We start from the raw sequence: 13,483 nt of genomic DNA on the forward strand, positions 1-13,483 counted from the left end.
TGTTCAGTATTAGTGGGCCACCGTTAGAGGGCAGCAGTACTCCCTCAATTCATTAGACAACGATTAGCTTATTGCGTGAAATGTAACAAGTCCAAAATCCTATCATAGTAAAAGTCATACCTCAAACCCTGCTGCTTTCACGATCACCACCAACATGGGCTTTTATTTTGTCGTGCACTTAAGCGACTTCCCGTCCCGTCTCAGCGACATCCTGTGAGCTTGGCGTTGTCGACAACTGCACAGTTATCTCGGCGGCAAGCGGCAAGCGGCCAGAGTGCAAGCTAGCAGCTTTGACAGATGGACACACAGAATGGAGACGAGCTGACGGATTGTTAACTTTCTTCCTTCAGTGCTATCTACATACGACGATAGAGCGTGGGAGTTAGTTGTGGAACTTTTTGACCCAGTGACTTAGCACGTTGTTTTTTTCAGCAAGTTTGGACGTTGTTACTGCGTAATTACGCACGATGCGCAAAGTGATGGCTCCTCGTCGAAGACAAGAAACAGGAGTACAAGCGGTTTTATATGTGTGCCTTTTTATTTCAGTTTGTTTCTCTTACAATATAGACATAGAACACCCTGTAGTGTTCCGTGGACCTAATTCTAGTTTTTTTGGCTACTCCGTGCTGGAGCATTATCACGACAACACACGCTGGTGAGTCCCTGCTTGTCACTATACTCCATCCACTTTACATTCACGTTTCATGCATGTATTTGATGGCTTCACGGGGTCTCCCCTTTCCTGATGTGCGCAGGGTCATAGTAGGGGCACCCAGGGCCAACTCTACCTACAGTAGTTCTGTACACTCTCCTGGTGCTGTGTTCAAGTGTCGGCTTCACAGCAACCCTGAGCGTCGCTGCACAGAGATGGACATGGGACGAGGTCAGTTGGTCCTCCCCCAAACATCATTTTTTTTCATCTAAATAATAGAAACCTTCCCATTGTTTTTATTGGAGAACATGCAGCATTCGCATGAAAAAAGTGACTTCTGTGTGCAAAACTTACATTTTGATACATTTTATGTTTTCTGGCTGATATTTTTATGAAGAAGAGCCAAAAACTTGATGGATGAATGGTTTTAATATCAGACATGTGACGCCAAAAACATGTGAGACACGCTCTTTGATGATTTCCATCCTGCACAATCAACACCTTTTACTGTAGTCTAATCATCACTGCAGACGCTATGCCCATCCGCCTATCGACCTCAAGCCAACGTTTACCGGTAGCTGTACTGGGCCGGACGCCTCCCTGATGAGGTGTTCTGGGCATGCCCAACTGGGGGCAGAACCCGGGGCAGACCTAGGACATGCTGGAGGGATTATGTCTCACAGCTGACCTGGGAATGCCTTGGTGTCCCCCATGGACCGGCCCGTGTTCCCTCAAATCTCAGATGAACCAGGGAGGTGGGGGAGTTAGTCTATTATAGCGATATAATATGATATAACATGCTCTTTCATATAGAGGATCTTTGAGCAGGAAAAAAAACATTTTTTGTAGACAGGATCTTTTTGGCAGTACAATTTTTCTAGGTAGCAGAATGATCCTGTCATATAGAGGATCTTTGCCTCGAGTTTTTTTTGCAATAAGTCATTTCGAGCGCTGCTGCTGCACATACCGTATCTTTAAAAAGAAGTCTTCCAAAGTCTTTTCTTTGTATCAAGGTCCGAATAGCATTAGGTTCTTGTCATCTTTGACGATTGTAAACATGTTGCTTGTGTTTGAATTTATGACTACAGTATGTTTGCCATCTGGTGAGGTAAAAATATGAACGTATGACATGAAGACCTGTCATAATGCTTGAAGAAACATGTCAGAATCATTCATGCCCCTTGTCACCATAAAAGTGTGGTGCAGCTGTTTTGAAAGTGTCAGGAACCAAATAGTTGGACAATAGAAGACACCCCCCCCCCCCCCCCCCCCCCAAGGCGTCCTCTGTCTTGCAACTATGACATCTACAAACTGCTTTTATTGTCCATCAGGAAACAAGCCCAGAGAGTCCTGTGGGAAGACGTGCCAAGGGGACAGAGACGACGAGTGGATGGGAGTCAGCCTGGCCCGCCAGAACAGAGCCGACGGCAGAATACTGGTGAGCTGATTAATGAGAACTGGGTATGATTATAACATCATTGTTCCAAAAATACTACCATCATGTATCTCAACATCCCATCTGCGTCCTACACTGGCTGATTAGACGCCCGAGGCGCCTTCAGTTGTCTTCTATTTTATTTATACACCACCAATTTATGACTGAAGTTCTTTCAAGGCACTTCTCGTATGGAGCAGAAGAAGGACCACGGTCCTTATACGGTAAAAGGACAGAACAGTACTTCAATCCATCAGCACCGTGGAACTATGGATCATTATGTGGCAAAAAATATGGCAATATATATAATATAATATGGCCTTTATGTGCCTCAGAAATTTTTGAGCTCTTAGAACGTTCATGCTTGTCACATAAGTGTAAAAAGAAGTTAACCATTTCACTCTGGTATGCATCATGTATAAGAATATAAGAAGATAAGAAGATGAATCCATCGTAATGCAATCACAAGACTCTCCAGATCTCTGTCTATGGAAATGGCCTTGTATTGATCTTGTCACTTAGGGTTCGGGTTCGGGTTAGGGGTACAAGGCAAATTGTGCAATCATCCATGCATACATATACAACATACTATACAGTGAGACAAGGGATGGACAGGACAGGATGGTTGGGGGAGGAAGTGTGTTATGAAGTTAGTTACGCAATAACATCATCAAATCTTATCTTTATGCATTCTCTCATAGTGTCAGCATTTGGGACAAAACATGAGGTTATATTAAAACATAAGTCCAATATAATACCACCACCAATATATTCCTACAATGCATTATAAACTATTTTCATATTTCATCATTATTGTACTGTGCCTGGTACAAATCCGAAAGTTGTACTTCCTCATACTGAGATGTATGAGGTCTATTTCCACCCAAGGGTTTCCTGCTGAATAGAGAGCCTGAAACCGATTTGGAAACTGTTGTGTGTTTACATAATGGTGTGAAACGCTTCCAGTTTTTTTGCATGAATGGAGCGAGGACTGTCAAAAACCGATGCAAAAGAACTTCCTGTAATCTAGGTAAGCAGGTTTTTTGGTGTCCCTACCCTATCCCAACCACCGAACATCTTATAGTGGGGAGGTGGGCAAGGAAATGGAAGTTTCAAAATCTTTGTCAGTCACTCGGATTTACAGTAAACAGTCTGACTAACTTCCTGGAATTTCAGGAATTTCTTTCTGGAGATTTCCAGGTCCATTCGGGAGGCTGTTAAACCTGTATGATGTTTTTTATACACACTTGTGGAATCTATTGGCACTACTTTCAAACTATTAGCCCTGGCTCGAGCGAGCGACCACGGTTGTCAGGAATGTGAGTGAGAACTTGCACAACCTTTGGCTGCAACATGTCGCCGCTGTCTTAAAGGTATACCATGAAAAATAGGTGATGCTGCTTTTTTCAACGATTATTTTTTTCCTCATCATCAGGATGGGTTCACGTTACAGCACAACAGGGGGAAGAGTAGTGACTGCTTGGCAGATGTTCCTTCACTGAACACAAACATGACATTTGCAATGCTGTCTTTTTTATATCAGCTTCAGCTCATTTTATACTAGAGTATTGGCCTAGTTGTTCCCTTCAACCGCCTATCTCTCCCTCACAGGCGTCGGGTTTACACTCAGTTTGACCTGTTTCAGTCTAGTGAGCGTGAGGATGGTCAAATTCTTACACGCTGTTGCTTTAGGCTTTTCTATTTCTTAAATTGGACACAAGTCTCTTCACAACGCCGTCAGGGCTGCATTCGAGACATGCGCCCTGCAGAGTGTAGCCGTCCGCTCCTTAAAGATGGTCCCACATCCGCTGAGACGCACTGACTCCAGCCCAGTGAGGGAGCAGCCTTAAACAAATACGGTGCAGCCGAGGTCAGTCTGTATTGTGTGTACAGACTGAACAGAAGTTGTGCTTTTATTTCCCACAGGCATGCGCTCATCGCTGGAAAAACGTCTACTACGACTCGGAGCATATTCTCCCGCATGGGTACTGCTCCATCATCCAGCCAAATCTCCAGGGCAGGACGCGGCCCCTCATTCCTTGTTATGAAGGTACAGTGGAACCCTCTAGCCTTCATATGGGTGAATGGTGGTTTGTCTATATGTGCCCTGTGATTGGCTGGCCACCAGTCCAGGGTGGACCCCGCCTCTCGCCCCAAGACGGCGGTAAAGAATGAATGAATGTTTCTCATCTCTTAGCATAGAGAGCCCACAAGATCACATCATTATTCTACATTTTTTAAAGGCAAAAGCCAATGGGAGTTAAATAATATACCATGTTTTCATCTCCTCGTGCGTATATTGTTGTCATGTGATTTGGGTGTACGCAGCCATCATCTAACCACACGTTTTTTTCCAGCGCCTTTGAAAACAAGTAGAGTGAAGTGTGATCTCTCCTTCTCAAGTCCAACACAAGTACACGTACAAGGAGTATGTGTCAGTTTGGTCAGCCTAGGAGATTTGCCAACTACTTTAAAAAGATAAACACGTGATTTTTAGAAAGATCTGTGCTTTTTGCAAATCCACTGGGTTTATTTGACTTTTAAATGCAGCCTCATTTAGAAGGAGCATGTGATTGTGCAGTTGGGATGAGGATGCGTGTTACACCCATGTGACATGTGCCAAATATCTTAGTTTGCTGTTGCTATTGACTCTTGTTTGGTTTTCTTTGGTGGACGGGATGATTCAAGTCTCAGCAGAAAGAAAGCAGATATGATGTCACTTTTAACAACCAGGAGAGTCCTGTGGAAGAACCATACGCACCACCATCACCACCACCATCACCACCACCACCACCATCACCACCACCACCACCACCATCACCACCACCATCACCACCACCATCACCATCACCATCACCATCACCATCACCACCACCACCACCATCACCACCACCACCACCACCACCACCATCACCATCACCATCACCATCACCACCACCACCACCATCACCACCACCACCACCACCACCACCACCACCATCACCACCACCATCACCACCACCACCACCACCACCACCTGATGCTCATGTCTCAACCAGATGTTGTCACAAGTATGCCTAAATGGTTGTGCTGGTCACTCACAAATTCAGTTGGGTTGAGGGCAGGAATATTCCAAATCCTGGAAGTAGTGTCACCACTTGACACACCACTATGTGAGGTGAGCGTTCCCATGCGGGCATATGGGATTGCCACCCGGGATGCACTCATCCGCATAGCTGATACAATTCCCATACCAGAATGCCAAAAGAGTATCACCGAATGTTTATTGAAAATATTTATTGAATAATGGCTTTATATTGAATCATTTTAGGTCATTTGTTTAGGGCTGCATTTGCATTTGTAAGGTTGCTGGTTCAATTCTCTCTGTCTTCACCCGTCTTGCCCTCTGTGCTGCCCACACCGGTGTATGAATGTAAATAAATGTTTGGTGGTGGTCCGGGAGTGAATTGGCAGCCATGTTTACGTTAGTCTGCCCCAGTGACGTCACTGTGAAGTGCTTTGAGTATCTGGAAAGGCCATATATACAATCTATCCATCCATCCTTTTTCTATGCCGCTTATCCTCACTAGGGTCGCGGGTATGCTGGAGCCTATCCCAGCTGACTTTGGGCGAGAGGCGGGTCCACCCAGGACTGGTTGATGTAAAATCTAACCCATTATTATTGAGAGGACGGGGAATCCTGCTATACAATCTGTACATGGACTACTCTAAAGTGAAGTTGTATTTCTAGGTTATTGCCCTTTTGTAGATCAATTGTCCTGAATGGCTGCTGATGTGAGTTACCATTCATCAAATGTATTTGTACATCAAATGATGTTCATGTGTTCCATCCTTCCCTATCTGACAATACGTTGCCGGCAGTCAAGGAGTTGGGATCCATGATGCAAATTCATATCTGCTGTAACCTTTCCGCTTCTGCTCCCCCAGACTGGTCTTGGATGCGACGAGCTCTTTGACTATCTCCATATGGAATCAAAAGAGCGAAAAGTGCAGTAAATGCTGGATCAAGCACAGAGTGAAATAATTTGTGGTTTGTTTGGGTTTTTTGTGTCCAGATTATAAGCAGAAGTATGGGGAAGAGCACGGCTCCTGCCAAGCTGGGATTGCGGGAGTTTTTATGGAGGTCAGTAACAGGACTTGTTCATCTTCTTAATCTCTGAAATGATGTGTATTTCATTTTTCATTTATATACTTAATGTGAGTTACATTACCTCACATGATTGCTTAAACGTGTTTTATTTGAACGCTGCTGAATCCGTGTTTACTGTCCGACTGACTGTGGATTCATGGGAATATTTGGATTTTTAAGATATGGGAAAATGAACTTGCAACTGATAAAAGCTTGCTTATGTTTCCTTTGGCTGTAGCGGCCTCACTTCACCTCTGGGGTGGCTCCACCAGATAAAGCGATTAAGAAAACACACGTTTCCCTTTTCTCAATATAGCGGAGATGCACTTCTGACAGATGACATCATCTGCTGCAGCACAATAGCTTTTTGTGCAAATCTAGCCTTAAACAGCCTGAGTGAGGCTGAAGTGAGCAAAACAAATGGCACAGTTTTCTAGAAGATTCTAACTATTAATAATATCATTCTTTACCCATGGTGCTAAGGTAAGGAGCTCCCGAGGGGACATGGAGATAAAAAATAATTACACAGGTTCTCAGTTAACAGTTACACTCAATCCAGGATGATGATCTTATACAAAAGTATAATCTTAAATGACACTTTGTTTGTTATTCCCATGAGGAACAGAAACCATTCCATTTGTTGACATAACACCTTGCACATGTACAATTGTTCCATGTACAATTTGATTTTGTTACTTATTGTTAAAACCAAGCTGAAATGTGCAAAAACTCCATACATTTTTTCCATAAGGAGAGCCATAAGCCATGGGGACGCTGTTTTATTCTAACTTTGTTACAAACCTAACCTTACGCGGTGGATGGTTGGAGATGTATACTTGTGAACTTCAGGAGTGTTTTTTTTATCATACTTGAGGCACTTGCTACATTTTTTGGCCCCATGGTGCATTATATCGCAGCTGTACTCAATTTAAAAAAAAGGCACAGGTTGTCTACTCGCCTAATACTCAGAAATACGGATACAGGGGGGGGGGGGTGCTTGTGAATGCCTCATCTTCGCAGATGCTTTGTAGGGGGAAGAAAGGAGACAGAGTTGTTAATTGTTCTGTGTTCGTTGGATGAACAAATAAACCACACACACGCACATAATAAAGATGATTAAAGGATTCCCTGTCTGTAGTTTTCCAACTCCAAAAGAACCACAATCCATTCTTCCCAGAGACTGAGTCACCATGTGCTTTGTTTGGGCACTCGGTTCCGTGGAATGATACATGAGCAAACTGACCAATTTGTTAGGTGCACAGTTTGGCTGTATTATAACAAATATTTTTGGTGATCATTTTAATGAAAAAAATGGGGCGTATGAAATTGAGGTACCACGGTATGGTTGCATAGGAAGCAAACAACCATCCACACTCATTCATCAATTTACCCAACACAAATGTTTTTGGAATGTGGGAGGAAGCCAGAGTACCTGGAGAAAACCCACGCAGGCTTGGAGAGAACCCAGATCTTCAAGATTTCCTGCCCGTATGCTACACACCTGGCAGCCAAAACTGAAATATATTTCCTATACAGTATATTTTCTAATTAGTAAGCTTCCCATAACTCTTAAAATAATCTTTTGTTTGCAGGTTATGTTATTTATTTTAAATTATATAGCTCAGACATGACATTATTTCAAGTAAGCAAGTTGGTCTAAATAGTAAAAAAATATCTCTTGTTGGTCAAAAATATGTTGTCCTTGATTTGTGTTGGGGGCTGCACGCTGGATTAGTGGTTAGCACCCTCACAGCTAGGAGACCCGAGTTCAATCCCACCCTTGATCATCTCTGTGTGGAGTTTGCATGTTCTCCCTGTGCATGCGTGGCCACTCCAAATTGTCCATAGGTATGAATGTGAGTGTGAATGGTTGTTTGTCTATATGTGCCCTGGGATTGGCTGGCCACCAGTCCAGGGTGGACCCCGCCTCTCGCCTGAAGACAGCTGGGATAGGCTCCAGCACCCCCCGCAACCCTCGTGAGGATAAGCGGTAGAAAATGAATGAATGATTTGTGTTGTGTTCTAATTTTGTGTTCTAATTGCTACGTGAAGAGATACATAAATAACGATAAACTCATTATTTATTTTCCAAACAAAGACTCAAACCTTTTGAGTACATCGCAGGAGCATCTAAAAAAGGAGTCCGAAAAGATTCCACTAAATATAGTCAAGCTGTAGGTACATGTTATTTTAAAGAAAAGTGCATCAAACACTTCTACTGACAAAAGAATCACTGTTGATCTCTTGAACGCCCCCGCCCCCGCTTCTGCCCCCGCCCCCTCAAACAACCCCTCACCCCTAAAAGAATGTAAAGAATCTGTGGAAAAGATGTCCAACTGTTAAATCTTGATCCATGGGCTCACTGGCAGCCAGATGTTTGGCATCTGTGATGGATTGCCATGACGGACAAGTGGGCATGTGTTTGTGCAACCGGGCTACCATAACCATGCAAATCTGGTGTTGTAGGTGACGCCATAGGTCAGGATGCTTGCATGATTCTGCTGCAAATGACAGATCGGAGGTGAAATATATGCGACCTGTCGTAACTGCCGCTGGTCCCTGCCTTAATAGCATGAAAGCGTCCCAGAGAAAAGCCATGACAAAGTGAGTCATTCTACAGCTGTCAATTTTGGTTTTGCATTCCTCGCCACACTTCTTGGCATACGTCTGGGTGGTTTAGCGGTAGATAGCGCACAACCGTCTGTGGCCTTTGGTTAACCCAAATTTCACCCTGCAGCACGCCTGTGTTCAACTTCGGCAGCGCGGATGAAAGCTATGCAGTGAGAAATATAAGACTGAACTTGTGTATGCGATGGCGGGGTCATTTTCAGGAGCTGGTGGTGATGGGGGCTCCGGGGTCCTACTACTGGACAGGCACAATTAAGGTCTACAACCTGACATCTGACACCTTCTACAGTCCAAACCAAGATGACGTGAACTCCCACAGATACAGCTACCTTGGTGAGAGACTGTTCGGAAGAACGAGTGTGGAATATAAACGTCCAACAAATAAAAAGACATGCGACTATCTGTGTGTGCAGGCTATGCTGTGACGGCAGGACATTTCTCCTCTCCCAATGTAATCGACATCGCCGCAGGGGCCCCTCAGCACAACGGCAGCGGGAAGGTAGGCACCTCATCTTTTGTTCTGATCGCCCATGCACTGATCAACTTTTTCCTGTTCCACACAGGTTTATATTTTCAAAATAGACGGTGTGTCTTTGGTGAAGAGTTTTCAAGCCTCAGGGAAAATGGTATGACTTTTAAATACATTCACTCGCAGACCTGTTTCCAATTATTATAGGCTATACGTATAAGAGGCTACTGTCCCTTCTATAGTAACAGTAGAGGCCATGGATTTATGTGATGCTTGTTTAGATAATCTAATTTGAGTATAACCAATGCTTTCCATATAGGGAAACTAAAAGTCCGTTTTTTTATGTTTTATGTCTTGGGACCTTTTAGCTGGAAATCACACAATAAACTGATGAAATGATCAAATAAAAAAAATCTTGTTAATCATCATCTTATTGTACAATCTTGAGGAAATTCTATCTCTTTCACCATTCTAAAGTATCCACATAATGTGCAGGCCTTGAAGGGAAGTGCAGCAGCTTAAGAAAAACCAAGAAAGATACATTTTCCAAGGCAAAATGCATTGATTTGTAGCTTTTACAGTGAGCAAGTAAACAGAAAGCACTACACAATACGCTCCGCAAAATCCACTTTTCAGTGAGTATGGGGAGGCCCCGTCTGTATTATATTCTGTGTAGGCTCACTGTGCCACAGTTTGAAAACCCCTGAATAGATCGTCCTGATGGACTCTACATTGGATATTTCAACAATCATTTTGTACTAAATCTAAATTTCTTGTGTTTCCAGCTAAAATATACAGACTTCAAAATTTGTAGTTTGGGTATGAATCATTTCTGGATTGAGCTGAATTAAATCCAGAATTGTGTGGAGTTACATCAGACTTGAAGCAAATATTAGCTTTCTTGGCTTTGGTGAAAATGTCATCAGTCAGACTGTCTACATATGTCGGTGATATAAACAAGTGTCTGTGATCTGACCCAATGCTCTGTGTGGCTCGGCTTGGTTCCAGATGGGCTCTTACTTTGGCTCCTCATTGTGTGCAGTTGATCTGAACCAGGACGGCCTGTCAGACCTGCTGGTGGGGGCACCCATGCACAGCCAGCTGCGGGATGAGGGCCGGGTGTCTGTGTACCTCAGCAAGGGCAATGTAAGTGGGCATTTGTCGACACAGTCATACCGTCAGCTGCAGATTTTGTGTTTATTGGTTCTATGCATTTGAATTCAATAATAATCGAAATTTGTAAGACTAAGCCTAATATTAAAGCATTTGTGAAAAAAAGTCAAATATGTTTCATGGTATCATTGCTATGATATGCTGTAATGTACAGTGTTCTGATCTTTTGTTCCGACGGCTGCATAAAACTTGCAATTTTTTTCCAGGGCGTGATGGAGGAGCAGGCCATGTTAACGGGGGACAATGCTTACAATGCTCACTTTGGAGAGTCCATCTCCTCAATTGGAGACATCGATGACGATGGCTATCAAGGTCAGTGTAATGTAATAGCGTCCCGGTCCACTTACTGAGTGGCTCTCGTAAGGCCACAAGGGGCAGTCTGGCTCAGGTGGTAGAGTGGACATATGGTAATTGGTAGACTGCAGGTTTCATCTTCATCTCCTACAATGTTTCTTCGTGTGTTCCTGGTACACGTTTTAGAGTCGTGTTTTTCAAATTTGGTGAAAATTACTCAAACGTATAATATATTTCCAAAAAAGTCAGTATATAGTGAAAATAACAAAATAGTTAAAATAATTTGTTATAGCACATTCAATGTGGTTGGATTGATATTCAAAAATGAATATGAATTTTCGGATCATATCTGTATAGTTTTTGTTGCCTATAATGAAATCATGTGATTGAAATGCTCAGTATGTCTACGGTGTTTAGTTTCAACTTTGGAATGTTTTTATGCAATTTTCAATGACCGTAAAGTGTTTTGTTTGCCTTTTTGTGGTAGTGCTAACTACTAGAGAAGAATAGCTGTGAAACAATGTCAACATCAGAGTATTTTGTGGGGTTTTTTCCGTTTTTTTTTTTCAATATTTGAGACACTAATGAAATTGACACTCTTGACATTCCAATTCCAAAGTTAAATACTCTTGGGACAAGTTTATGGCTTTTGATATGGTGTGCTCACATTATCATGCCATATATATCATTACATTAATTAAAAATGGTCTCAAAATAATGCAGACAATAATATCATCTATAATATCGGCAATCATTTGTAGGACAATTATCATCCAGAAGATGGCTACTGGCTGTTATAAATCATTATTATCATTCTTGAATGGCAAAAAGAGCCAGACTGAGTCTATTATTTACAAATGAAGGGTTAAGGGTGAAGAAGTGTCACGATGTGGACGTCACCCTCTCGTACCAGCTCCTTTAGTTTCCTTCCTCTGTTCGTGCCCTTATTTTGGTACTACTTCCTTTCTGGTTCCCTTCTGCTCTCTCTGACTCATTTCACACACCTGTCTCTAATTTCCACTCTCCCTATTTAGTTCAGGTGTGTGCTCTTTCGTTTGTGGCTTCATTGTGTTTGTGTTGGGTTTGCCTGTAGTTGCTATCAACATTGCTTAAACGCCATTAAATCCCTTGTACCTACGTTTTTGGTCCTGCTCTCTGCATCCTGGGGTCGCATCGCTAAGCTCGCAACCCTGCTCGTGACAGAAGTGTTGTAAAAAGCAGAGTTTTTATTAAAAATAAATGCCATGTTCCGTCATAATTACTGATTTCTGCTTTGGTATGTGCTTGACCGCATTTAAACTTAAATGTAACTCTTTCTGAGGGAAGTGGATATGCTAATGTTGTTTCACAGCTCTTTCCAACACTTTATAGTCCTGTTTCCACTCGCTCTGGGGGCAACGTTTTATAGCCACTAACAACATTTCATTGTCTGTTAAGAGTCTTACTGTAGCTGCTTGTGTCTCAAATACTGTCCAGCAGAAAGTCAACACGCACTCAAGTCTCACATGTACTTCCCAAAAACACAGTGGGTCATCGTTATGCTGCATTTCATGGATGTGCTGTTGTTCTCCGTATTCCCTTGCAGACATAGCCATCGGAGCGCCCAAAGAGGATGACTATGGAGGAGCTGTTTATATCTACCACGGGGATGCCACAGGAATCATCAGCAAATACTCCATGGTAAAGCGTCATCATCGTGTGTATGATAAACGTATACAGTTGGAAGACATGGAAATCAAAACCATGTGGTCACCATTCATGCATGAGTGCTGAATAGCAAATCTTGGGGTGATGGAGAATTGCAAGTCCCCCAAAGTGCAATGCACTTCCACGCTCAAAATGGCGTGACCATTAATAGTTGAACTTTAATAATAATTAGTGGTGCATGAGAAATTGGAAAGGAAAATTGAGTCTTTGACCTCATGGTTACTTATTTACAAGAACAGTAATCCCTCGTGGTCAGTTGGTTCCAGACCCAACTGTGAATGTCTGCCAAGTATGATTCTTTTCATAGTTGGAGCATACATTTTAACATCATTAGATCTATACACTGTATCACACAAGATAGTACATAATAAGAGAAAATAAGACATTAATAAGACTCATGCTGCTCATGTATTGCTGTAATGTGGATGTGGAGGACAGGAAGTGATGTTGTGGGTTCAGAGTTGAGTTTTAGCTTGGTGTAAACCAGGGATTATTCTGCCTTTTGTGAGATAATTCATGCCTGCAATATAAAACTGTGTTTTCTGCAATCAAGTCTTGTGCGTCTCACCAAGTATTGCAGTATCATTACAGACTCCTTATGACCACCGTAGAATACTGCATATCATTCACTGCATCTTTGAATGCATCTTCTTAATGCCTCATATTTGTATTTTTTTTGCTGAAATGTGAATATATTTAACTATACTAAACAAGCAGCAGGATTTTTTAATTAATCTATTTTTGAAAAACTGTGGTTTTTTGTAGGACCCCCCCCCCTCCAAAAAAAAAAAAATGGCAAGAATAGTCACATTTTTCTACTAAATGGGTTTTTGTTTTACATCCTGTACTGAATTTGATCTGCCACCATTTTCTGGAAGAGTTACATTTACATAAAAGGCCACTTTAGGGACACTTCATTCCATATTTTGACATGTTTTGCTAATGATTCTTTATTCATGACTGCTCTTTGACTCGACCCCTAAATGGTTTTAAATC

The 13,483-nt window shown here is 42.4% G+C and overlaps 1 protein-coding gene across 1 annotated transcript in view; it reads left to right on the plus strand.

The window, feature by feature from the left end:
• The first annotated feature begins 248 nt into the window (after positions 1–248).
• itga9 (integrin, alpha 9) overlaps positions 249–13,483 on the plus strand; it is a 46,723-nt gene continuing 33,488 nt past the window's right edge. The window contains exons 1-11 of the mRNA XM_058058166.2: positions 249–655; positions 756–883; positions 1,984–2,090; positions 4,014–4,137; positions 6,143–6,210; positions 9,048–9,177; positions 9,258–9,343; positions 9,408–9,470; positions 10,322–10,459; positions 10,693–10,798; positions 12,366–12,460. Of these exons, the coding sequence (XP_057914149.2) occupies positions 468–655; positions 756–883; positions 1,984–2,090; positions 4,014–4,137; positions 6,143–6,210; positions 9,048–9,177; positions 9,258–9,343; positions 9,408–9,470; positions 10,322–10,459; positions 10,693–10,798; positions 12,366–12,460 (1,233 nt within the window). The 5' untranslated portion in view covers positions 249–467. The remainder of the gene's footprint in view (positions 656–755; positions 884–1,983; positions 2,091–4,013; positions 4,138–6,142; positions 6,211–9,047; positions 9,178–9,257; positions 9,344–9,407; positions 9,471–10,321; positions 10,460–10,692; positions 10,799–12,365; positions 12,461–13,483) is intronic.

This window comes from Doryrhamphus excisus, linkage group LG20 (assembly GCF_037039965.1).
Source record: "Doryrhamphus excisus strain RoL-2023G ecotype Guam linkage group LG20, RoL_Dexc_Guam_v1.1, whole genome shotgun sequence".
In the NCBI taxonomy this organism is placed as follows: domain Eukaryota; kingdom Metazoa; phylum Chordata; class Actinopteri; order Syngnathiformes; family Syngnathidae; genus Doryrhamphus; species Doryrhamphus excisus.